The following is a 25,170-nucleotide window of genomic DNA, read 5'->3' on the forward strand; positions in this document are numbered from 1 at the left end:
GAGAGAGAGAGAGAGAGAGAGAGAGAGAGAGAGAGAGAAGGAGGAAGGGAGGCAGAGAGAGAAATGATGAATAATACAATTAGAAATTTTTGCTGCAAGCAATTCTACCTCCGTTGAATTAATTATTGATCGAGTTAATTAAAATTTGATCAAAGTCCTTAAAATTGTAATATTTTCCAAAGCATCCCTTGCATTCGTTCTTAGACGTACATTATGTGCGAGTAATATATAATTATATGTAATTTATCGTTTAAAAGAATGCAAGATATATGTTACTATTAACAGAATTAAAAAATAAAATAAATAAGTATATTCTTCTTATAATTTATTAAATTTATTTCTCACACATCTAAAGGTATGTTACCTTTTTTGGATGTTCTTCTTCTTCTCTTACAACTTGAATTAGAACCGATTAAATCCAATCTCACATACTGTAATATCAAAAGCAAATTTGTGATTAAAATTCTAATAATAAAATTAAAATTCTACTCTTCGAGGATCTCGCACGTCGAGATTACCGGATGTGCAACAGTGCGACATCTGTCGATCGAGACTAGTAAAGATACAAGCAAAAAGGTAGTAGGGTTAACTTCCTTTTATGCGGTACGACGACTTGTGAGGTGCGTGATGTTCGTTTATATCGTAAATTATATCTTTAGACATCGTAAATCCGGAATTTTTACCGCGACATTTGCGTCTCATCTCTAATTAGCAAGCAACGCGATCTCTGCTCGTGTGCTAATATTTGATTTATCGGGTCTTTCGGAAACATTTATCGGCGAATAGAATCGCGAGGTTAACTCTAACCAAGAATGTCACATTTTAAATAAAACTGAGCGAACGGTTTTGATCAATCTTTTCCGATTAATACGTTATTTTCGTGACATTATCATCAGAATAATATAACATTTTTCGCTTTTTTTTTCTTACAACTACAGATTTTTTATCTGTAGTATGAGTGATCATGTATTCAAATCCAGAATGTTTACATTGTTAACAAGGATATTTTGATAGCATTTTTTTTTAGAAAGAAAAAGAAATAATACTTTATGCTTATTAAATTGTACAGAAAAAGTGATTACGTATATATAATTAATGTTTAAAATCCCTTTTTTCTATGATTATTTACATCCTTTATTTTTTCTTTTCAGTTCACATCGCCAAGATGGTGAAGATTATGAAGACTGGAAAAGTTGTGCTGGTCCTCAGCGGCCGGTACGCGGGAAGAAAAGCCATTGTCATGCGCAACTATGATGATGGAACAGCAGAAAAACAATATGGACATGCTATGGTTGCAGGCATTGACCGGTATCCACGCAAGGTCCACAAAAGAATGGGAAAGGGAAAGTTACATAAACGCTCTAAAATCAAGCCTTTTGTTAAGGTAAATTTATGATTTTTTTTATATTGTATCAATTTTTTATTACGTACTCTTGGTTGTATGTATGGATTTTTTGAAGTTTCCAAATCTTTTTCGTATGTCTATATGAATCTATTATAATTTTATATAATTTTCTATAATTTAGATTTTAAATTACAACCATTTAATGCCAACGAGATACACGGTAGATTTACAATTGGATAAAGTAGCTCCTAAAGATCTTAAGGACCCAATGAAGCGCAAGAAAGTTCGTTTCCAGACACGTGTCAAATTTGAGGAGAGGTATGTAATTCAATATACTATAGTCACTGCAAAATCTATATTCATAATATGGTAATATAAATTGAATATCGCTCAATTTGACCATAAATAATTATGTAAATTTATCCATTATTTCCAGGTATAAAAATGGTAAGAACAAATGGTTCTTCCAGAAGTTAAGATTCTAATTATTTCTAAATAAAAGCCTGATATACAAATAAAAAAAGTGAATACAATTTTTTTCCATCACATAATATGTCCTATGTAAAGAATATATCAAACCTTTATATTTTTAATTATCATTTACTTTACTTGCCTTTTAATTTAGTTAACTTGATATATTATTTAATAATTAATTAACATCCAAATCATACATATAAAATATATAATAATAAACAACTTTTCTTACTGCTTTCAATTTATTTTAGTTTGCATGCTTTACATATGAAGTTATGTACTTTTTATTTGTGTATTATATTAAAAGATTTTAGTAGGCTCATTATTTTAGCAATCAGATGCCATGCTTGCAAAATGTGTAAGAAAGACAAGATAATTGTATGCATATAAAGAACAAATAGAATTTATAAATTACAAATTAAACAATATCAACATAATGGGAGTATAAATGCTCCTAATAAAGTAATCTTAAAAAATATCAATATAGCGATACTTTTGTAAATAAATTTAATATTTCTATTTTAATTACTTTTTAAGCTTTTTAATACGTTCATCAGCAATGCTATATTACTCTTTATAACTTCCATATTAGAAGCAAAACTTTCTTGTACTCCTTTATAGATTTTTTTTTTTTTTTTTTTTTTTTTTTTTTTTTTTTTTTTTTTTTTTTTTTTTTTTTTTTTTTTTTTTTTTTTTTTTTTTTTTTTTTTTTTTTTTTTTTTTTTTTTTTTTTTTTTTTTTTTTTTTTTTTTTTTTTTTTTTTTTTTTTTTTTTTTTTTTTTTTTTTTTTTTTTTTTTTTTTTTTTTTTTTTTTTTTTTTTTTTTTTTTTTTTTTTTTTTTTTTTTTTTTTTTTTTTTTTTTTTGTTTTTTTTTTTATTTACTTTTTATAATTTCCATTTTGATGTCAATCTTTCTTTTTGTTTTTTACATCATTTATATTTAAGGACACCAGATTCACTGATTCATCTGTCTTCTCATCTTCTGATGATAATTTAGATGAGCATATTGCTTGCTTAATAATTCTATTTGTGATATAGAGCATGATTTATATATACATACATACATACATACATATATATATGCATATATATATATATATACAGGGTCTACCAAAAGTGTGGAAACCCCTAAATATCTCGGAAAATATACGTTTTACAGAAAAGTGTTTCCAACAAAAGTTGTAGGGTTTAAGAAGATCTATATACTGATTCTATCAGTTTGACCTTGGATGGCGTCGTCAAGGTCAGGTCAAGGTCACATTGACTTTTTTAAATGACACCCCTACATTTGATTGCATATTCTTATAGCTTAATTCAAGAGCTTTCCAAAACACTATAATAATGTTCATTTTTATTAAGTACTTTGCGAGTTATGAGGGTTGAAATAATTTCTTAATTTTACATAAACCATAAAATATCTAGTAAACCATTCATTTTTCGATTATCTTACCTTCATACTTTTATGTACAAATTAATGAGAGGAATCAATTGGTGTAAAGAAAACACATAGTTGTTTCTAAGAAAAAATATGTAATTTGCAATTAACAATTCCATATTTTTTCTTAAAAACAACTGTATGTTTTCTTTACACCAATTGATTCCTTTCATTATTTTGTACATAAAAGTATGAAGGTAAGATAATCGAAAAATGAATGGTTTACTAGATATTTTATGGTTTATGTAAAATTAAGAAATTATTTCAACCCTCATAACTCGCAAAGTACTTAATAAAAATGAACATTATTATAGTGTTTTGGAAAGCTCTTGAATTAAGCTATAAGAATATGCAATCAAATGTAGGGGGTGTCATTTAAAAAAGTCAATGTGACCTTGACCTGACTTTGACGACGCCATCCAAGGTCAAACTGATAGAATCAGTATATAGATCTTCTTAAACCCTACAACTTTTGTTGGAAACACTTTTCTGTAAAACGTATATTTTCCGAGATATTTAGGGGTTTCCACACTTTTGGTAGACCCTGTATATATATATATATATATATATATATATATAATTTTTAAACATCATACTTAAGCATTGTGCCTTGTGGATCTGATAAACTTGCAACAACATCAGGCCCTAGACAATCTTCCAGTTTTAGAGAAATCAACTGTTTTTCTAACTGCTGTGCCTGAGAAATAATTTCGCTTGCAGATTTGATTTCCACTTCATCCTTTGAGTTTTCCTGAACATATTACCAGCATATATATATTATTCAACAAAATAATTTTGATATTTTTTAATTTTATCTTGTAATGTTATAACAATATACCTTCAACTCGTTCACTTCTTCATATAATTCCTTAATTTCACATTGTAATCGTTGATATTTTTGAAGAGGAGTTTCTTTTTCACCTTCACTGACAAGTTCCCAATCTCCAAATCTGAAAATACTCTCGTATATATTATCCTATATATGAAATTTCATTAAATTAAAATAATTTCATTAATTAAAACTTGCTTGTATCCTGTCCTCGGTTTGTTAGACAAACGATCTGAGAAATCAACAGGTTTCCCAACAATTTGTTTGCCCTTAAATTTATTGAATGCTTCTTTAGCACTGATGTGTAATTGTTCAACACAAGAGCTGTCAGGTTCATCCTGAATAAATTAATTATTAATTAACAGATTGAATTATATGTATATATATATATATATATATATATATATATATATATATATATATGTAGCTTACCTCACAGTACATTCGCATTTGTTCTGATTCTGGCAAATCGCTCGTTTCGTAGACATCAAGCTGATCGTATGCCTAAATATGATATAATATGATATTAAAATAAGATAACCAAACACGAACATGAAAAATACTCACAATTCCAGGTAAATCGGCGTATTTAGGATCTGCCATTTCTTACTATGCGATTATCTCGCAAATTGCACCAAAATATTGTGAAATGTTATCAAACGTAAAACATTGACAACGATGATCGAAATCAACACTGATTCACAATTCACACTGATTAAGACAAACCTTGGAATAATCTTAAATCAGAAAGATTATTAGTTTCAAAAAGATGTAACAATAACGTCGCCCTCTCCGGCAATTGGGAAAACTAGCAAGCAAAAGTTGCTTGAATTGCATCAACCAATCAGGACAAAAATTCTTTGCTCCTTTTGTCTTGATTGGTCAATAGAAAGCTACTGATTTTCGACAAGTACGTTTTCGAACACCATCCAGTAAAAATCCATCTGGGTCTAATATAGTAATTCATGGTTTATCAAACAATAAGCTACACACCTACACAGCTCACAGATACTATATAGGAATTTTACGCAGGAAAAACACGAAAAAATTATTATATATTTGGTTATTTAAATAGTAAAAAGATGTCAGATAAGGAGAAAGACGAGGAAAAACCTGTAGTAGCAAAAACAGCTGTAGATCTGCAAAGATTAAAACTAATGAAATTAATGAAGAATGTGGTAAATATTGTTTATTATTTAAATTAGAAAAAAATTACTTTCTATTATTATTGCATCCGCAAAACTGTCTTTTTTCGGATTATCTTAAAATAAATTCGTGACTTCTTTCAATCATTAGGATAAGCCAATTATATTGCCGGAACGTCCAAAGGCTAAAAATACACCCTCTGTACCTGAATTTGTTCGTAATGTTATGGGTAGCAGTGCTGGAGCAGGTAGCGGAGAATTTCACGTGTACAGACATTTACGACGAAAAGAATATGCGCGGCAAAAGTTTATTCAAGAAAAAGCACATAAGGTAACTACTGTGTATAAAAATTATAAGATACATATAGATTTAAGATATATATATTTTTTGCATAAAATAAATTATTAAACTTTTCCAGTTGATTAAAAAGCATTTCTTTTATAATAATTCAGGAACTTTTGGATGATGAATATCATCAAAAACTTGAAGACAATAAAAGATTGGCAGAAGAAGCAACAGCAAAAAGACGTGCTAAAAGATTGAAAAAGAAACAGGGACGCAAACAGAGGAAACAAATGAAAACTACAAAGGAAAGTGCTATCACAGATGAAAAAAGCAGCAAGGAGGAGAGTTCAGATGAAAATGAAGAAACTGAAGCTACTGTAAAAACTAATGAAATAAATGAAGAAAGTATGAGTTGTTCTATAAATATATCTAAAGATAAAAATGAAGCAAAAACAGCAACAGAAAAGAAGCTGTTATTAGATACAGAAGAAAATCAAGAACATACATTAGAAACATCTTTTGAAGAAAAACCGAATAAAAACACTCAATGTAAAAATGACACATGACAATACATGTTAATATTTTTTTTATATTATATTTAAAATTATATGTATAATCAAAATTTAGTGAATTCGACTTTCTAATTATCATTAAATTAGAATTATATTTTGTTATATTATGTTGTAATATAATTTTCATGTATGCTATATACATTTCTTCTATATATAAACATGGCTGTGTTGTGTATATTTTATTAAGATCTTTTTTAAAATAAATATTAAAAATTGCTTGAAAAAAGTCATATTATTTCCTCATTTTACAAAGTTATATTGTAGGTGTAATAACATCAAAATAATCATAGCGATTTCTTTCAAATATATTTGTTAAAGATTGAGCAATTTGTTGATCTTCAATACAACATGTGCTCTTTGTTAGTTGTTCCAATTGGGCTTTTGCTTTGATTAAATCTCCCAATTTTTCAGGTAAGACAGTTTCCTATGACAAAAATATTTGAAATATTAAAATTATAAAATCATTCCAATATGTATATTTCATCTATTCTATAAATGTTACACTATACCTGAAATTGCTTCACAACATTAGAAATTTCTTCTACATGATCGCCAATTTCGAGCCAAAGACTTTGTAGTTCAGATTTTTCTGTACAGGCAGCAACGCGAGCAAGAGTAAGGCACAACTAAAAAAAAATATATTCTATATTAATATGACAAATAACATATCAAGGAAATATGTTGTATATAAAAATATACATACTTGTTGAATTAGTGCATCTCGATGTGGATATTCAACAAAGCTTGGGACATGTTGAGCATTTTCAAATGCCAATACAATACTTTTCCACAACATTATGGTATATTTACCATAATAATTACATGAATACAGTGCCCATGCAGCATTGGTACGTACTTTAAAATTGGGACTATTACATATCAAGGTGGAAAGTGCTGGAAATACTTCATCCTAAAAAAAAAGAATGAAAATTAGATAAAAATATTTAATATTTTACTTGTATGAAATAAATTTATTCAATGTGCATGCGTGCATACGTGTGTGTGTGTGTCAAAGATATCAATTTTTAAATACATACTTTCCAAGAAGATGGCAATATTGCATCTGGATTGTGACTCAAAACTAATCCTAAAGCTCGACAAGCATTCCATCGTACCTAAAGTTATAAAAAAGAAAAATTTATTTATTCATTAAATAAATAAAAAAAATATTTATTATTATATAATGAAATATTCCTTAATCTTTTTTATCACATAAATTCTGAAACATAATATTTTACACAAAACTAATCATTTTAGAGAGAAAGTTATTTAGTAAATTTATAATTATTTTATTATTAATTAATATATTATAAATTAACATATTATAAGAATTTAAAATTATAGTGAGACTTACTTTCATATCGTTTCCTAAAATAGCACAGTTAATAAGTGCATTTAATCCTAATGTTGTATCAGAGAGTATGTGCTTTTGTGGACATAGATATAAAATACTTCCAATTGCTCTAACAGCGTTACATTTTACTTTATCATTATCTTTTGCAGCCTTGACACTTATATGATATAATTTGGCCAGCAAAACTTCTAGAGAGAATGGTTCTATCTCTTCATGCTGTCTGAAAATATATATTTATATGGATAAAAAATATATATTAAGATAATAAATATCAAATAAATAAAAAGAGGACAGACTTTTGTCTAGAAAGACAGTCACACAAGTTTGCTAATGCCCAAGCACTTTTCACGCGAACGCCGAGATTTTTGTCATCAAGAGCCAGACAAACTATATCAGCTAAATCCATAAGGAAACCAGTATCGTCTTCTAATACCGACAAAGTTACCAACATTCCTAATGCACGTAAGCCGGCTGCTCTCACGGCACTTTCTTCATCGCGGACTGCTCCAAATAGTATTGTAATTATTAATATAGTTTTTTGCCTCTGAAAACAAAAATAATTTCTGACATAATATTTCAGAATATCACCGAAATATATACAACAATTTATTCATAAAATATATTCTTGTTATCGAATGTATTTGCAGAGTAACTGATTTAAGAAAAATAAAAATTTAAATAATTACATTTTTTTTTCCCTCTTACCGATAATTGTGTAAATACATTTCCACTTATGCTACCTAGACAATCGCAAGCAGCTTCTCGCAATATGGTTTGCGATGTTTGCGCGAGTGATATCATAGAATCAAATATAATGTTCCAAAATAATATACCGTCACTATGATAAGTCTCAATATTTGCGAGACAACCAGACATAATTTCTAAAACCCGACATGCATGTAATATCACTTGGCTTTCTGATTCTTCCATAACTGAGATTAAGATTGTGGTTACTTTTTCTAAGTGAGGAAATATGAGACTTCCTGTATTAAATGCTAATCTCCCCATAAGTTTCAAAGACTGAAGTCGTACAGGTGTACTAATTATCTAAAATAAAATATAATATTGACTTCCAATCTAATAACTGCTTTAGTGCATTATAAAGCTTTATTTTAAATATAAATTTTACATACCTTATTAGATATATTTTCTAAACAAACGCGAATTAGCAAACAGACGCTTTCATCTTTTGATGTTTTAATTTCAGTACAATTGTCTACTGAATTATTGAGATCCTCAATATCTATTTCTTCTTCTTCTGTTCCAACATCGCTAATTGAACCAGAATCAAGTTGTAATTTTCCTAATTCTGTACCACCTATAGATTGTTTAGCTAATATGTTTAATATTTCCTGAGTGATAGGTTCGCTGGAAGCAAATGCTTCAAAAATAGACAGTGCTGCAACTCGTACAGTGGGATCTATGTAAATAATTGAGCTATAATGATAATAATAGATTAAAAATTATATATAACAGCATGAAAATACCTTTATGAAATATGTGTGATCTACAATTCCGTACTAATTTGGTAGCTAAACCCGGTTTTAATCGTTCATATGGTGTTCCTTGTACAAGAGCTGCAGTGCATTTTAATGCATGCGTTAAAACAGTCACATTTTTCTCAGTAAACAAAATTAATGATAATGTAAAATGCAGTTCTTTGATCATTAAACATACTGTGCCGAAAAATGTGATGAAGGAAGTATGATCGGTTTCTTCTGCATGTATCAAGAATGGTCTAGCGCTTATCAACAATTCAGTTAATGTACTTAATACATTTTGTCTAACTTTAGATATAGGTTCCATCAATATGCTTCTCGTTAATACTCGAGCGTCATTTCGTGAACCAGTTGCTACAATTTGTGGCCAATACCCAAAAATCTCTCTACTCTGACTAATTTCCATGAGAGTCTGCAATAAATGCACAGCTTCCAATCTTACTTTGGAATCTATATGGACAGAATTATTAAATTCTGTATCTGATGTATCTGAATCGCTGGAATATTTGGAAATTCCAGTATGTTCTGGAAGGGTACTATTTTCTATATCGGATACACTCTTCTTGGTAGGTGTTTTCTTCAGCTTTGCTTTGTAATTTTTAAGATTCTTACATTTTGGTACTATATGAATGCGTTCTGGGAGATTCATTGCTGCAGGATGAAGTAATTCTGGTTTTGTAACATTGTAGCCTTTAATACCATGAAATAAAAATGCTTGCACTACTCCTAATATCTCTCCAACAATATCAGAAGAATTAGGAATTAATTTTTCCAAAATTATACAATGCAAAATATGCAAACACAAATGTATGATCTGTAAATATATAATTTTGTAAGATAACATATTTTGTTAATTATATGTAAAATATATTACATACTTTACTATAATAAAATTTATCATCATTGCCATATGGTAACAGTGAGAGATTTTTAAAAATAATATCTTTTATCAAATATATAAATTCTTCTGATACATGATTACTATTACTTTTGTTTACAATTTCTTCTAAACATCCAAGTGCATGGAAATTGATTTCAGACCATGCATTGCTTGAAGAATTTAAGTATTTTATTAATAAGCCTTTATCCCTAAGTAACAGACGTGCATACTGAAACATAAAGCAATATTTAATTTTGACAATATAACAACTTATTTTAATAATGAGTTTGTTAGGGAAAGATAAAGATTATATATACTAACATGATTGATATCGTCAAAATATCCAGCATGTAAAAAACTTTTTATAGCAATTAACACATCAACTTGTGCCAGTGGGTCAGAAAATTCTAATGCTTCTAAAATCCATCGTTTACAAGTCGCAAATGTTCGGCCATGCAGTTTGATATTATTTTGAGTTAAATTGTATAAAAATTTACAGGCATTTCTGACTAAAGATGTTTCTGTAGGTAGAATAATCACACAAAGCTGATTCACTAACAATAATATTGCCTAGAAATAAATAAATTTATATTTATATAGATTTATATTATAGATATTTTATCATTAAATATAAAAATTTCTTACATCATTATTTATAATATTAAGGCATCTGTAATCCAATTCATTGAGATCACTTAAGTGTGCATTAATTTGTTTTTTATTACTGAGCTTTGAACTAGTTAATGATAGCAATCTTTCAATTATTGAAAAAAACTTTGTTGTAGTATCACTAACTGCATGATTTATGTGTAATGAAGCCATTATTTCATATATATTTATATATTTACACGTATATTATATATTATATCGGATATAAATTATAATATATTATATTCAGAAAACACAAATTACTTTAACAACTAATTCTGTTATTTACATATACAATTTGTAAGTGTATAATGACGTTACATTATTTTATATATATTAACACGTGGCGTATTATATAAATTTATTATTTCATCAGAAACTATAAATTACTTCAATAATTAATTTGTATGATTTATATACATAATTACAACATTATACACTTTGGAGAACTGAAAAATGACACATTATTTGATGTAACATTGTACAATATACAATATTTTTTGTTAGAACTCGTGATAATCGTAGAACATAGGAAACTGAAACTATTTTATCAGAATAAATATCATAAATCGATAAGTAACTTGTAATAAACCAAAGCTCTTATGGTAAAGATAAGATACTTATGGTGGAATTCTACTTTATCGATTTTATGTAAAGTTTTTTTCGGAGCATACATTACAAATTTTAAATTACAGTTGACGAATACGAAAAAAATTTTCTCCTATTAAGTGAAATTAAACAAAATTTATATTGAAGTACAATCGATTAAAATCAATTTTGACAAGTGTACGAAAGATCTTATTAATATTATTAAACCTTAATAATATTATGAAAACAATGACTATGAGATGTTTCAATCTGAAATATTGTAAATATTTTACTATCATATAACATTTTTTTGTAATTGCGCGTTCGTAGATTTCTAGATAAAAGTAGAAATAATACATTCTTAAAAATTATTAATTATTAGCTTATTATTTTGATAACTTATACTCCCATATATATTACATTCAAATTTCGTCAATAAATAAAAAATGTAAAGTATTTATATGTTGAACATATATATATATTGATACATGTAGATTAGAGATATTATATGTATATTATATGTATTACACATATATGTAGTAATATCGTTTAGCGCTATAAATTGTAAAAGGCACTAAATAATTTTTTCATATTGAAAATTTAAATTTCCGTTCAAATCTCTTTAATATAATTTAATTTTATATATTTCATTAATAAAAGGAAAAAATTTCATTCATAAAATTTTAAACATATTATTTGATTGCCAAAATGCTCAATTATTATTAATTGTAATAATAGCTCCTGATAAAAGTACATGCATAGAATTGAGTTGATCAACAATAATCTAAATATTAAAAATAACACGATATTTTACAATAAATGAACATATTCTACAATAAAAATTTAAATATATGTATAGAATACTACATAGAGAAACATGTTTTCTTGGAACTATGATAGATGTATACATCTAAAAGACGTATTTATAATAAATGGAATTAAGTCTTTCAGTTATTTGTATTAATCAATACACTATACTCTGACTTCACACACACATACTCATACATACTAAATATATAAAAAATATTTAATTACATTAAAAAGAAAAGAATATATAAAACTATTCTTTTGCTTGTGTTTATAACTATTGCACATGTTTATAATGTTTATAATTACTTCCAGTGATATATTATTAACTACAAAATGCTCTGCTTTATATAATTATCAATTACAATTTTGTACAGATATTTTTTGCATTCACATGCAAATAAACACTACATACATAATATACATACATACATTTATATTGATTGAACATCTCAAAATGCATTTTTAATTAATATTTTACACAAAGAAATATATTGTCCATAAATTATTAATAAACCAGAAAGGTTTTCTTGCATGTAAAAAAAGAATGATATAATTTAATGTGCATATATTAAAAAAAAAAATATATATATATATATAAATGTATTATATCTGATAACTCACTATTAACAATTTGGCAGTTAAAAGGAATGATAAGATGTAAACAGATTTAAAAATCTTTTATACATTTTATGCATGTAATAGTTTTAACTCTGAAAATTTTGTATTACCAAATTCAGCAAATTTAAATCTCAATTTTGTTGTTGCTCAATATTAATTTTAAAACTTTAAATCTCAATTTTGTTGTTGCTCAATATTAATTTTCTAATTTTTTATCTTAATTGTTATCAAATAATATTATTTGATAATATGCAATTATTGAATTCTCTAGTCTTTAAAGTATCATCATTTTGTCTAAGATACATCATAATAATAATATGATATCGGTGAATATTTCTATCACTAAGAGATATTTACATTTGTCGAGACAATGATTGCATTTTGCAAAATATATGAAGATTTACGATTGGTTTGGCTGACAAGCTGCATATATTGGTCTTGCTTTTTGTTTTGCCAAATCTGTGGCTTTCTTAGCAGCATCTTTCACCTTTTCTGCTTTACCTTGTAAAGAATGCTGCAAATCTTCCGCGAGACTCGATTTTGTCGTAACATTATCATCCATGGTGCTGTGACCAGCTTGCATAGAAAAACTCATCTGAGAAAGTTTCGGATTTATAAATTGAGCTGTATGAGGAAACATATTTGTAAGAACGTAATTAAAGCCTTCTGACATTTTGGTGCAATTTTTCTTAAATCGATCTAATCCAAATGCTTGAATCGCCCTGCTGAAACCAAAGACTTGACTGTCAATCCATGCTGATCTCTTCGCTATTGTCCATTCTGGATTTTCATCAGAAACCTGATAAACTACTTTTTCAACAATGCTCTGAAAGAAAATATAATTATTAGAACATATAATATCTTCTTTTTAATCCTGAATATTTATTTCTGTTTCAACAATATAATCTACAATAATTTCATTCAAAATAAAACTTGTAATTTTGAAGTTAATTTAATTTATTACTAAATTAAATGCATGCTAATTTACTTAAAAATAGAATTTTTCTCAGAAAGACAAACTTGAATCATCATTATATTTCTTTCTCTCTTGTTGATTTGAATTAGCCTACCATAACTTTAGTGTAACCCAAATTTTTTGTGTAAGTAGTCAAAGTTTTTGCTTCAGGATCAACAATACTTTCTTCTACAATTTTAACAACATTTTTGCTGATAAATCTTTCCCCCCATTTGGGCAGTCTGTTAGTTTTTGTCAACAATCGTTTGGAGTAAAGTTTTCCATTTTTAACTTCTCTGGAGATCGTATCCTCGGTGAGGACGTGCGAACTGCAAATGATATATGAATTCTTTACATACTGATATATATTTGATGTTATGTAACATCTATGTTCGAAAGAATAATATGACATAATGGCATGGTTTACGTACCTGTGTGGATTCGGATACCTCTGAAAGAATCCTCGAACGACTTGACTCCAATCGAAATGAAAGATCGTGATGTTTTCATAATACTTAACCATTGTATTGAATTACTCTCCCAAGTTTTATAAATATAAATGAGAAGGAACAGCGAGAATTTTCGTCGAATTATGAATGAGATCGATAGAAGGGACTGTATCACCAATATTATAATATCGAATCAGAATCTGCAACAAAATTGCCGCATGGTGTAAATCGCGTGCATATGCATGGACGCACACTCGACGACGGGAATGACTAGAATGGCTTGAACTTAGGGTACGGCCACATGGGATCTGTTCTTTTCAGCTGTACTGCTGCACTAGTGCAATAAGTTAGAAAGAGACAAACATACTTTCTTTCACTCTAACTAATTGCACTAGCGTAGCAGTGCAGCTGAAAAAAACAGACCCATTGACTGATATTTTCCGCGTAACGCGTACCGCATAACTAATTAGAGGCGTAATTCTATTATAGCATAACAGGAGCACAAGTCAGTGTGTACTCTTACTGTGTAAAGATGCGTACTCACGCATGTAATCCCTCATTCGCACGCATACCTATGCAAATGAAGATTGAAAATAAAAGGTTGATATTTGACTAATCAAAGCAAAAGACTTACAATTTCTCGACTTTAATTGGTCAAATTTTAATCTCCAATGCTTAGTGTGATATGAGCTTAAGGCATTGAATAAGAAATTACTGAAGACAGTTCAATCATTATTATTTTAGATTACGCCATATTGTTGACACCATTAAAGAGCATGGAATCTTATTGGCCGAAATATATTTTATTTAAGATGGCAACAATATGGCATAGCCATCGAATATATTTTTTAGTGCTATCAAAATTATCTAAATAATTAATGTAATCAATCAGCGAGTTCGATAAATTTTTACGGTGAATATAATATTAAAATTATATTGCTTACATAATTTTGACGAAATTATATTAAAATCAACACGAAATAATATATTGCAATTTTTTTATTTTGTTATATATGAAAAAAGATTATATCTAAGATTAAAATTTATTTAATGATGAATGCTTAATGCATCGCTTTGTACTTCGTGACTTAATTGTGTCTGCAGATTGGATAATTTGTTTTTTAACGCCGCAATTCCCATCATAACGATATTCTCAGGTTTTAATGCACCACTGCTTTCTACATTGAAGTAATATTTGTTTGGTTTGGCTTCCCAGTTAAATGGCGCTTCATCTAAAATGTACATTGTAATATATACAATTATAATGTAACTCTCTTTAAAAAATTATGAATGTTTCACTACTCACATTGGTCCTCTTCTAATTCAGTGTATTCTGACTTAGGCCACTCGTCTGGTTTAGGATACAAAGTATGCCTCATAGCATTATCCGGATCGTACTCAAAACTTACACCAGCAGTTGGATTCCATTTGGCATGTTCCTTTCCAAAACCTTTCTTTGCATATGCTCTAAGTTTCAACTCTTGTCCCTTTCTTAATTTTACTATTAATATTTCTAAAAGATTTCATATACAATAGTATGAGTTATATTTTCCTCTTTTTTTTTAAATATAATCATTAGCACACAAACAGATACATAATAAAGGTGCACAAACCATCAGTCTCTCCATATTCGCTTGCATCATCTTCCCTGTGTCTGGATGTGACAGGTAACACTCTAGGATCACTGGACTTGAAATCTGCAGTAGTTACATGTCTGGTTTGGTCTTCAATACACTTAACATCTAGTGTGAATTCAACGCTACATTCTGGACAGAAATCCATACACTGACAATCTCTTGTGAATTGTATCCTGTCGACCACCTATGCAAGGAAATTATTCTTAGTCAATTAAATTGTATCACTTAAGTTATTTAGCAATGTCTTATTGGATGACAGTTGAAAAATAAAGTTTTATTATTTTGCATTATAAGTACATGATTTATTCAAGTGCTTAATTTTCATTTTTTTAATCACCTAAAGCATATCAAGATTCGAGAAAAAGTCTTTAATTTTTGATAAAGAAGATCATTGATATATGTGTTTACATACATCATCACTAATCAAAGGTATCATCCCAATCCGATGTGCTAAGAATTCATCGCTCAAAACAGTAGAATTGGCTTCTAATTGTATCCAATCTATGGCCATAGTCGGAGTTTCAGCAATGAAGACACGTCTCATGCTATTTGCAACACTGATATGGAAACGTTAATTATAAATTAATTGAAGCTATATTTTTTTTACATTTATATCTTTCTAACCTCATCTATCTCACCTCAATTCCGTATCTTCCACTTGAAATTTAACATTTTCTTCAGTTAAATCCGAGATATGAACCGACGGTTGATTAGCATATGGCATCTTATGTTGTAATTAAAACAATTTTTTATTTACAGTAATAATAATAATAAAATCTTCTCTTCTTACCACCTCTCTTATAATCTGTATGTAATGAATTTCTAAAAGTGATAAGTGATACGCTCTCTGTGGACATTAAAAACATAAACCTAAACTACGAAGCCACGAATGTTCTCAGAGGGTAACATATAATGTGCACAATTTCTGGTTCTGTTCCGTGTTATATAGCAAAGCACTTATACACATAAATAAATTTTTAATATAAATAAGTTTTGTAGTCCTCTCTCTCTCTTTATATATATATATATGTATATGAATGTATTTATGTGCCCAATATTTCATACAGTTATAGAAAAAAATACATATTTCTTTAGAGATTGATAAAAATATGTGAAATTGTTAAATTATTTTATTAAAAATCGATCATGCATCACTCGACAAAAATTTATATTTTATAGATACACATATATAATGCACACATTCTCAAATAAGTAAATCTAAAGTAATACTATAAAAATTACATTAATTCTTTGTGAATTCAAACAAATTTTACCCTACATGTAATATATACAGCATAATATAACATTGGTGGGAGATTTAAACTTAATTCTATGTATTGTAATGAGAAATACATATTTTTTTGTTTTAATTTGTTTTTCTTGTCTAATATGGCACTCATGTTTGGTAAAAATTGGAAGACGATAGTAATACTCCACTATTGTGAATCATAACATGAATCATGTTTGTATCTCTCCCTTATCATTAATATAAATTTGTTCTAATGATTACATAAATAAAAATTAAAAATAAATAGAAAATAGATTGAAAATAGATTGAAAATAGATAGAAAGACTAAATGGAGATGCATTGAGAAATACACTGCTCAAAACGATTAGAATATTTTTTAAATAAACATGTGTATATAAGAGATCTAGTAGAGATCTGCAATTCTAAATATTTTTTTAATGCACAACTTAACGTACATCTTGCAAATATGTAAATATATTTTCGTTTAAATACAATAGTTTTTTAATTATTTTAAATACTAATTTAAAATTTGGAGATATTGCTCATAGGATTCCTTAAAGACATAATTAATAAAATAATATTATCGTTATGAGTAGTGTATTAAAAATACTTTCAGTTGGAAATGAATATGCCTAATGAATATTACAAAAGATAATATCCATATTATCAGTCCAATCGATCAACGACTCTCAAAGTTCGTCGGTGAAACGCTCGATATCTTGCAAATGGTCACCATAATCTGTTGCTTCGCTACCTACAAAAGCATCATGATGGTCCAATATTTCTTCGAATGATAATCTATTATCGTGATCATCATCGGAACCTGCAAATAAATGGTCCACCTCGTCGTTTGCTATTTCTCTGAAATAAATAGATAAGAAAATATAAAAGCGATATTTCGTTATTGTGAATGTTTACAGGATAAAGTTTGCCAATTTATTTAAATTCTCTGCTACAAAAAATTCATTCATTTTTAGTAAATATGAGCTTCAATATACACAAAAATAATAAAAGTCTATCATAATCTTGGAATATAAATTATTATAAAATTAATATAAATATGAATAGAAATTTACATTATATTAACATTTATTAAGTTTGAATCTATTATTATATGAGATTATTTGAAGCAATAAGATGCATTTCATATTTAATTTGAAAATTTATTGTAATAGAATTTTAAAATATTATATGTGTTACAATATACTCACTCATTACTTGGAACAAGCCAAGAAAGAATTTCATCCGCATCCAATCTACCATCTCTGTTTTTATCATGTTCATAATCAAATTTATCTTTTTCTGATAATAACCATTCTTTATCCTTAGATTTGGCTCTTTCACCGACATATTCCTGAAAATTAATGTATCCATTTTCATCTGTGTCTTTGTCTTCCAAAGCTTGCTTCAACAATAAGGGGAACATTCTAGGTGTCTCCTCAGAATGTGTATAAGCTTTGAATTCCTCCGAATCCAAATAACCATCTTTGTTTAAATCTGCAGCTTCAAATATCTCTCTGTCATTTAGGATAAATTTATCATCAAAACTTAAATCTTCAGGATTGTTGCCATAAGTATCCTGCAGGATTTCATCCCAGGTCACTTTGTCATCTCCATCTATATCAGCTTCATCTAAGCGATCTTGAGATTCTTCTGCAGACAGCATACTGTTTGCAAAATTTATTAATTTTTCTTTCAATAATTCGATAAGGTTATTGACACAAGTAATTTTACCTGAAAGAACGCAAGATCCAGGCTTTTAACTCATTTCTCTCTATATATTTGTCATTATTCAAATCCATCTTAGTAAGTAAAATTCCTAATCTCCTTTTAGATTCTTCTATTGGGAGTTTATCAAATTCTTCCGCTTCTTTCGTACTTCCTTTAACAGAAAATAAGACATTCAAAATATACCTTCAAAAGGAGTAAATTTAATTTAAAGGGGAATGAATAATTTATACATATCACAGATATGATTATTTTTTCTTTTAAACAAATTAACTGTTCATAGAAGTTACAATGAAATTATACTAGCGTACAGTTTGGAACTTTGAAGTCTTGATGAGATGTAAATAAATAGTAATAAAATAAAAAAAAATATAGATTTAATCCTAAAAACTATAATCACCTAGAATAGCTTCGTGATCGAACTCATGATGATGCTCGCCATCCACGTAATGATCGGCGTCGCGGGAGCCGAAGGCCCCGTCTTCTATCCTTTCATTTCTGTCGAGCTTGTGATTATGCATATGAATGTGAGCGGAGGCGGTGTCACCGAAAATCGGCAGCGATGCGGCGACGAGGAGCAGAGCAACGTGTGCTCGAGCCATCATCGAGTGTCTCTCGAAAGAGCGACTAAAAATAATGCACGCTTATAAACAACGGCGATGCATAACCTCACTTCGTCGATTCGGAACGATTGACTTCGACGAGTGTCACACGGCTCCACATCCGTTGTTCGACTGATGTTTAATATCACGGCTCACGGCGGATATTATCGATTACTTTCCATTTTATGTACGCATGGCGACGATTACACGGGGAAAATTTTTATATATGTTTAAGAGCAACGATTATTTCTGAGAAATTGTTCGTAAAATGTTATTTAAGAGAAAAAATGTTGTTTATGTCGAAGAGTATTTTCTCTATTTTTTCTATATATTTTAATTTTAGTTATTTTAGTTATTTTATGATTACACGCACATATGCGCGCGCATTCACGCAATATGCCCTAAGAATTTATTATATGGGATTTTATTATATTTATTAAATGGTTTATTTTTCTATTCAGCGCGTCTTTTTAATTTTTACTAAATAAATGTACTAAAAAAAACGTAAATCTGAAATCTTTGAAATTAACGAAAAGAAAATAAGAGATTAAAATTTTTCATAATAAACAATATGCGTTTGTATATACATATTACCGGTTCGAATGCGCGCCACGCGTGCGCGATAATCGATCTTCTTGAAGTTACTCCTTTTCGCGCGAATTAACGGATAGTCTGACGTTATCATTTTTTCACGTTTCCAGTTATACGTCACTACATCGCACAGAGCAATTTTCGTTCGCGTCGCGTACAAAAGCGATCCAAAAATCGTGTTAAAAGTCGTGTATGTTCGTCGTGAATGTGTATCGGATATATTTTCTCGCGTGTGCTTTCGTTATCGCCGATCGCGCGATATTGTTTCGCTATTTTTCTACGTACGTAAGCGGCGATCTTTGATCGAAGTTTCCGCCTTGAATCGGCGTCTCGAAGAGTCGGCGTCGCGATCCGGCAACGAAAGGAAGCGATCTGGGCACCGGATGCTCGCGATTCCTTAGTCGTGATGCGTGTGCGGAGTCACGATTCCGGGAGTGCTGAGAGACCGTTGTTCGAAAATAGTCGGCGGCTATCGTCGCTGACGTATCGTCGCGTCTATTTTCAACTGTGTACACGTCGACCGATTCTCTTGAACGTGTAAGTTGGAAGTTTCTTTATTTAAAGCATCGGATCGATAAGGAGAGCGAAACTGCATCGAGCGCCTGGAGTTATATCATAGGCTGACACCAGCATTTTACGTTGCGGCTGTTGAGATGGAATCAGTGAGTGTTCTCGATTTTATATTTTTTATGTATTTATATGTATGTAGTAACATTCATGATATTATAATTATTTAATATATATAAAAGTATATATATAAAAGTAATAGAAAGTATGTACTATTTGAATTATTTTATATTTATTGACTGACTCGCAAGCGTGAAATTTTCTTATTAAAATATGGAGGAGCTTCAAATTGGCGGGAATCGCAAGTTAATCGTTTTTTGAACCGTCATTAGTTAGTGAGTAACTGTCGGTAAATAAATTACGAAGTGCAGACTAACTTATCTGCAGTTGATATATTTCTTGGAAATCGACTTTTTTAATCGTCGATAATAACGTTCGCTTTGAATACCGATAATTTATAGATATTGTATATTTTAAATATATTTTAATAAAAGTTAACAAGTATATATGTATTAAAAGTTAACAAGTATTTATGATATCATGAAAAGTATTTTGATATTTTAAAAAAGATTATAAAAATATTTGATCAATAACATGTATTCATATGTTAAAAAAAATTAATTACGTATAGCTATATTTGTTCATTAGTAAAGAGATTATTTATATCATATCGATATTTTTCCCATATTTCTATGTTGATATTATATATGCTGATATACAAATTCTTATATTATTCATATTTGATTTTATTTATTTAAAAAAATTAATTCTTTACAAATGTTTTATAATTTAAAAAATATATAATATATGTGTGTAGGAAGAGCATAACTATAGTAAAATATCGAAGAGAAAATAATGCAATATATTCTTATTATACATACATATGCATACATAATATGATATGTATATACTATATAATATGATGTGTATAATATATTTTTGTTATATAGTAATATATATTATATAAAAATATATATATCACACACTTCCATCGTATTATTATATAATAATATTTTTAGTCAATTTAAAGTAAAATATCTTTAAACTTTAAGAAAATAAATTAAATGACAAAAATTTCTATTTGATTTTTTTGAAAGATTTAGAGAGGGAATTTAATATATTTATAATAGGACAGAGATAGTTACTATATATTTTGCGACACTGATATCTTATGATATTTTCTCTAAGCAAAAAGTAATTTCAAATTAAGATGTTTGTTATTAAAATATAATGCTGTGCACAAATGAATAAGATATTTTTTTTCTATATCTATTCTACATTTGATATATAATTATGCACATTTCCATATATTATATGATATACAATAAGTTTTGTGGTAGGAAATTAATATCAACGAAATTACATGCGTATACATATTTTTTTGCAACACGAATTAGTTTAGCAGAATCTCGCAGAGGTTCGCTTGCGCACATTTATATTATTTTCATCGAATTTCCGCAATATTCCTTTTATTATGTTAATTAAATTCTGAATATTAATCTCTCACGCATTTACGTTTCCAACGCGCGGAAAAGCGAATATCGTGTAAAATCTGTTAACAGTTATAATTATTAAAATATGCGTTTAATTCGCTAGGCGTAACGCGCATCAATGTATTTTAATATATATTTCGAGCCAAAAATTCGAAACTGTCACTATCTTTTGTACCCATCGACTGATTGTATGCAAATTATCAAAGGGCGAGAATGGTCAGAACTGATTGGCGAAACGGAAATACGGCTGTTTTGCATCAGTACCCAACGTGAATCGACTTCCGGTCTTTTCTGAAATTCTCGCGGGAATTTTTAGATCAAAAGAATTTAATATTTTTTTTCTTGCGGAAAAATATTCGAATATATTATAATAATTTTTTATATTTTAAAAATAACGAATTATTTCACTTACTACATTATATTTCTTATTCAATTATCTTTGAAAAAATATCACTTTATATGTAATGTTACTTTATATGTAATGTTACATTCAAACATGATATAAAGATTTTCAAATGATTATATTATATATTTAATATATGTATTTAATTATATATTACTTTGTTCTTTTTATTTTCACATATCTATAGTAATAAATTGGTTTATCAATTATGGAATTATTAGGATATTACAATTAATCGTCGAGACAATAATATTTCCCAGAATGATGGAAATAGTGGAAAGAGCAATTTCGTTGTTCCATATAAAATTCGGCGGAGTTTTGCATCACGGATATCTATTTGCGTAATTCCTCGCGTTTCGTTCCGCCCGAGTGTTCGCGACGAGACGGGGATCCACGACGTGCTCGTGTGTGATTTTGACTTTACTTCGGCGGGGTGCGAAGGATCGAGAGAAACGCCAAACGGGCGCGTTGCGGCGTTCCTTCTGACATTCAAATGTTGGCCGTCGCCGACGACGAAAAAGGATACGTACGAACCCGACGCCGCCTATTCATCGCTCAAAGGGATCATTTATCAACATATTTGATATGCTCCCCACACCTATCTCCCTTTCTAGCCCGATATAGAGGAGAACCGCATCGCGAGAGCGCGCACTCCCTTTCTCTCTCTTTTCGTCTGTTCGCGCACTCGGCTTCCATAGAAATAATATGCTAATCGCGCGAAGGCGGAGTTTAAAAAGTGCTCCGATAAATTCTCGAGACTTTTGACGTAATTTCGCCCCTTCTCGCCGCCGCCGCAACGTCTTCCGAAAGATTCTTTTTGCGCGCGCTTTCCGGCGTCTTGAGAGAACTTTACCTTATACCGTGTAACGTATCCCCGGTACACATATATCATCGAAGCGATATACTTCTCCTCCTGGATCCTCGTAGATCCTTCGAGTCGCATCGCGCGTGATTCTTTTTTCTCTTGATCAAAATATTTGCTGGAAAAATACGGATGTTTCTGTAATAAATACTAATCAATTAATTTATGGTAACAATGTAATTCGAAAAGTATGATTTTGAAAATAATTTTTAACAATATAATTAAAAGACAAAAATTACAATAATTTTATAAGCCAAATTATATGTTTTTTATTATTCTTCAAATCAAATCTCATACGTTTGCAAGATTTGTTTATAATACAAAAAATTTTTTTGTAATTTTTTAAGAAAATATATGAGTAAAAATTTATTGTTTATTTTACCCATTTCCGTGAAATATTCATGGAATAGAGAAATTGAGTTACGTATCCTCCGATCGATTAACAAAACCCTTTTGAAAGTCGAAACCTTCCAATTTTCTGTATGATGTTACGTGCTCGTGCGTGTCGGAACGACGCAAGTGATTGACGCGAAACGTTAAGATCATTTACAAATCCCCTCATCGGCACTTATGCGCGCGGTGACGCATACGCACATATTTATGCACCCCTGTCCCTTACATATATCGAGACCTCATACATACATCGGTCATATTAGCCGCAAAAGCCCAGACGCCTTAATACTGAGAAACGACATCGATATTTATTTAAAAGCATTTGTTTAGAAATTGGAGCCACCGAAAAAAATTATAATCAAAATGTAATTGTTATTTTATACATTTTTTAATTTTCTCGTACTTGATATTTTTTTATATTTTATTAATACGAGAGGCAAGTTAATTATTTTAATCACGAGTGATTTTACATACATCGCGATTTTCGAAAGTAATAACAAGACTCTGTGTATTCTCATTAATCGTCCGCGTTGGACTAATCAATCGAACGTTCATTTCCGGAAACGCCACGTCAGCGAGACACACTTTCAAGCATATTGAAGCAGGATCCACGACCGAGATCGCCATTTACTTTAAGTCCCCTTTCCATATTTATCTCGATCTACTTCATTACGGCCACTTCGGGCGCTCCTTTTTCCGTCTTCTTTTCCGCCGAGTGTCTTTCGGTTAGGATTACGACTCACTCTCCCGGGCGAACGAATGGCCGCACGGTTATTAGGATCACCGCCGGCGCAGATTGCTTTTGCGCGAGCCCAGAATTTATGGACGGCGATGATAAAGTCCCGCGAAATCGTAATCGAATGTCTTTCACGACGATTCCGTTGGAAAAGTCTTCCATGAGATGACGACTGTAAAGTCGTCTCGTTGGATTGCGTTCTTTAAAAAAAACTCATGAGATTGTTTTTTAATTTAACTGTTGATGGTTTTAATTTGTCACTTTGAAATTTTATTGTGTGTATGTGCAATGATTAATTCTTGATAATATAATGATTAATATTCGTGATTAATTCTTAATAATAATTTCATATCTATATATATATATATATATATGTATATATATATATATATATATATATATATATATATGTATATATATATATATATATATATGTATATATATATATATATATATATAATATTTTAACCAGTATTTTATTAATGATTATATTAACACATTAATCAATAATTAGGAATATAATACATTTCAATTAAATATTAAAATCTTGAAAGAAAATAATGCAATTTTAATTTCGGAAAAATTGCGGGAATTGATAAAATAGAGAATAAGTTTTATATAAATAGTTATTCTATTAAAGATATGATAATAATAAAATATTTAAAAAATTACATCTTATTTTATAATAATTTACAGAGTCATTAGAGAATATTCTAATATAATATATCAATTATTTATAAATAACTATAATTTTGCGTATTGTATCGTATTATATTCTTGAAATTTTTTAATTATATTTTATCTCGCAATTTTTTAGTTATCTTCTATCAGTCCGACAATTAAATATTTCATTAATTTTTTTCCTTAAAATGAAACAACTAGCTTAGAATACATTGAAAAGTATTGCAAGTATTTGCGCAGTAATATTCAGAAATTCTCCTACCCCTTGACGAGGCATACGCCCCGCGATTTAAGTCGTCAACTTTTATGGGGGTAGTTTTCGCGGAGACGGTCCGCGACAA

General features: G+C 29.0%; 7 protein-coding genes across 7 annotated transcripts; 2 read left to right on the top strand and 5 right to left on the bottom strand.

The window, feature by feature from the left end:
- The first annotated feature begins 510 nt into the window (after window positions 1-510).
- Window positions 511-1,938, top strand: LOC105253929 (60S ribosomal protein L27). The gene is made up of 4 exons (XM_011262289.3): window positions 511-620; window positions 1,152-1,384; window positions 1,527-1,663; window positions 1,782-1,938. Exons 2-4 carry the CDS (start codon window positions 1,166-1,168, stop codon window positions 1,828-1,830), a joined length of 405 nt encoding a protein of 134 aa, XP_011260591.1. The 5' UTR covers window positions 511-620; window positions 1,152-1,165; the 3' UTR covers window positions 1,831-1,938.
- Window positions 1,939-3,837: 1,899 nt separating this feature from the next.
- On the bottom strand, window positions 3,838-4,823 carry LOC105253927 (dynactin subunit 2). Its single transcript, XM_025408424.1, has 5 exons — window positions 4,651-4,823; window positions 4,516-4,587; window positions 4,282-4,421; window positions 4,093-4,204; window positions 3,838-4,005 (listed from the first exon to the last, which is right to left on the bottom strand). Exons 1-5 carry the CDS (start codon window positions 4,684-4,686, stop codon window positions 3,838-3,840), a joined length of 528 nt encoding a protein of 175 aa, XP_025264209.1. The 5' UTR covers window positions 4,687-4,823.
- A 232-nt stretch (window positions 4,824-5,055) lies between these two features.
- LOC105253926 (PRKR-interacting protein 1 homolog) lies at window positions 5,056-6,083 on the top strand. The gene is made up of 3 exons (XM_011262286.3): window positions 5,056-5,261; window positions 5,380-5,559; window positions 5,682-6,083. The coding sequence occupies exons 1-3, from the start codon at window positions 5,166-5,168 to the stop codon at window positions 6,078-6,080; spliced, it is 675 nt and encodes a 224-aa protein (XP_011260588.1). The 5' UTR covers window positions 5,056-5,165; the 3' UTR covers window positions 6,081-6,083.
- Window positions 6,084-6,299: 216 nt separating this feature from the next.
- On the bottom strand, window positions 6,300-10,655 carry LOC105253925 (HEAT repeat-containing protein 6). Its single transcript, XM_025408464.1, has 12 exons — window positions 10,465-10,655; window positions 10,141-10,389; window positions 9,818-10,048; window positions 8,928-9,753; window positions 8,574-8,860; window positions 8,146-8,487; window positions 7,737-7,984; window positions 7,441-7,660; window positions 7,124-7,201; window positions 6,790-6,996; window positions 6,596-6,712; window positions 6,300-6,510 (listed from the first exon to the last, which is right to left on the bottom strand). The coding sequence occupies exons 1-12, from the start codon at window positions 10,639-10,641 to the stop codon at window positions 6,340-6,342; spliced, it is 3,153 nt and encodes a 1,050-aa protein (XP_025264249.1). The 5' UTR covers window positions 10,642-10,655; the 3' UTR covers window positions 6,300-6,339.
- Window positions 10,656-12,583: 1,928 nt separating this feature from the next.
- LOC105253924 (PRELI domain-containing protein 1, mitochondrial) lies at window positions 12,584-14,167 on the bottom strand. The gene is made up of 3 exons (XM_011262284.3): window positions 13,870-14,167; window positions 13,554-13,767; window positions 12,584-13,309 (listed from the first exon to the last, which is right to left on the bottom strand). Exons 1-3 carry the CDS (start codon window positions 13,959-13,961, stop codon window positions 12,884-12,886), a joined length of 732 nt encoding a protein of 243 aa, XP_011260586.1. The 5' UTR covers window positions 13,962-14,167; the 3' UTR covers window positions 12,584-12,883.
- A 751-nt stretch (window positions 14,168-14,918) lies between these two features.
- LOC105253923 (DNA-directed RNA polymerase II subunit RPB3) lies at window positions 14,919-16,360 on the bottom strand. The gene is made up of 5 exons (XM_011262283.3): window positions 16,163-16,360; window positions 15,937-16,081; window positions 15,501-15,708; window positions 15,194-15,400; window positions 14,919-15,119 (listed from the first exon to the last, which is right to left on the bottom strand). The coding sequence occupies exons 1-5, from the start codon at window positions 16,246-16,248 to the stop codon at window positions 14,935-14,937; spliced, it is 831 nt and encodes a 276-aa protein (XP_011260585.1). The 5' UTR covers window positions 16,249-16,360; the 3' UTR covers window positions 14,919-14,934.
- A 924-nt stretch (window positions 16,361-17,284) lies between these two features.
- Window positions 17,285-20,200, bottom strand: LOC105253922 (reticulocalbin-2). The gene is made up of 5 exons (XM_011262282.3): window positions 19,980-20,200; window positions 18,902-19,128; window positions 18,508-18,655; window positions 17,985-18,440; window positions 17,285-17,634 (listed from the first exon to the last, which is right to left on the bottom strand). Exons 2-5 carry the CDS (start codon window positions 19,104-19,106, stop codon window positions 17,463-17,465), a joined length of 981 nt encoding a protein of 326 aa, XP_011260584.2. The 5' UTR covers window positions 19,107-19,128; window positions 19,980-20,200; the 3' UTR covers window positions 17,285-17,462.
- Window positions 20,201-25,170: the final 4,970 nt, after the last annotated feature.

This window comes from Camponotus floridanus, unplaced genomic scaffold (assembly GCF_003227725.1).
Source record: "Camponotus floridanus strain SB8 unplaced genomic scaffold, Cflo_v7.5 scaffold21, whole genome shotgun sequence".
NCBI classification, from domain to species: domain Eukaryota; kingdom Metazoa; phylum Arthropoda; class Insecta; order Hymenoptera; family Formicidae; genus Camponotus; species Camponotus floridanus.

Bases quoted from the DNA above. Each gene is read 5' to 3' on its own strand.
- LOC105253929 (XM_011262289.3), top strand. From the start codon at position 1,166: ATGGTGAAGATTATGAAGACTGGAAAAGTTGTGCTGGTCCTCAGCGGC. The intron at 1,385-1,526 runs GTAAATTTATGA...TCTATAATTTAG, and splicing joins AAATCAAGCCTTTTGTTAAG to ATTTTAAATTACAACCATTT. The intron at 1,664-1,781 runs GTATGTAATTCA...CATTATTTCCAG, and splicing joins CGTGTCAAATTTGAGGAGAG to GTATAAAAATGGTAAGAACA.
- LOC105253922 (XM_011262282.3), bottom strand. From the start codon at position 19,106: ATGATGGCTCGAGCACACGTTGCTCTGCTCCTCGTCGCCGCATCGCTG. The intron at 18,441-18,507 runs GTAAAATTACTT...TTTTGCAAACAG, and splicing joins TGGATCTTGCGTTCTTTCAG to TATGCTGTCTGCAGAAGAAT. The intron at 17,635-17,984 runs GTGAGTATATTG...TATTTATTTCAG, and splicing joins TGGCTTGTTCCAAGTAATGA to AGAAATAGCAAACGACGAGG.
- LOC105253925 (XM_025408464.1), bottom strand. From the start codon at position 10,641: ATGGCTTCATTACACATAAATCATGCAGTTAGTGATACTACAACAAAG. The intron at 10,049-10,140 runs GTTAGTATATAT...TTTATGTTTCAG, and splicing joins ATTTTGACGATATCAATCAT to TATGCACGTCTGTTACTTAG. The intron at 6,511-6,595 runs GTATAGTGTAAC...TTTTTGTCATAG, and splicing joins ATGTTGTGAAGCAATTTCAG to GAAACTGTCTTACCTGAAAA.
- LOC105253924 (XM_011262284.3), bottom strand. From the start codon at position 13,961: ATGGTTAAGTATTATGAAAACATCACGATCTTTCATTTCGATTGGAGT. The intron at 13,768-13,869 runs GTACGTAAACCA...TATCATTTGCAG, and splicing joins AGGTATCCGAATCCACACAG to TTCGCACGTCCTCACCGAGG. The intron at 13,310-13,553 runs GTAGGCTAATTC...ATTTTCTTTCAG, and splicing joins TGGGTTACACTAAAGTTATG to AGCATTGTTGAAAAAGTAGT.
- LOC105253927 (XM_025408424.1), bottom strand. From the start codon at position 4,686: ATGGCAGATCCTAAATACGCCGATTTACCTGGAATT. The intron at 4,422-4,515 runs GTAAGCTACATA...TAATTTATTCAG, and splicing joins AAATGCGAATGTACTGTGAG to GATGAACCTGACAGCTCTTG. The intron at 4,205-4,281 runs GCAAGTTTTAAT...GAGTATTTTCAG, and splicing joins AAACCGAGGACAGGATACAA to ATTTGGAGATTGGGAACTTG.
- LOC105253926 (XM_011262286.3), top strand. From the start codon at position 5,166: ATGTCAGATAAGGAGAAAGACGAGGAAAAACCTGTAGTAGCAAAAACA. The intron at 5,262-5,379 runs GTAAATATTGTT...TTCAATCATTAG, and splicing joins TGAAATTAATGAAGAATGTG to GATAAGCCAATTATATTGCC. The intron at 5,560-5,681 runs GTAACTACTGTG...ATAATAATTCAG, and splicing joins TTCAAGAAAAAGCACATAAG to GAACTTTTGGATGATGAATA.
- LOC105253923 (XM_011262283.3), bottom strand. From the start codon at position 16,248: ATGCCATATGCTAATCAACCGTCGGTTCATATCTCGGATTTAACTGAA. The intron at 15,709-15,936 runs GTATGTAAACAC...TTCCTTGCATAG, and splicing joins TACCTTTGATTAGTGATGAT to GTGGTCGACAGGATACAATT. The intron at 15,401-15,500 runs GTTTGTGCACCT...GAAATCTTTTAG, and splicing joins CGAATATGGAGAGACTGATG to AAATATTAATAGTAAAATTA.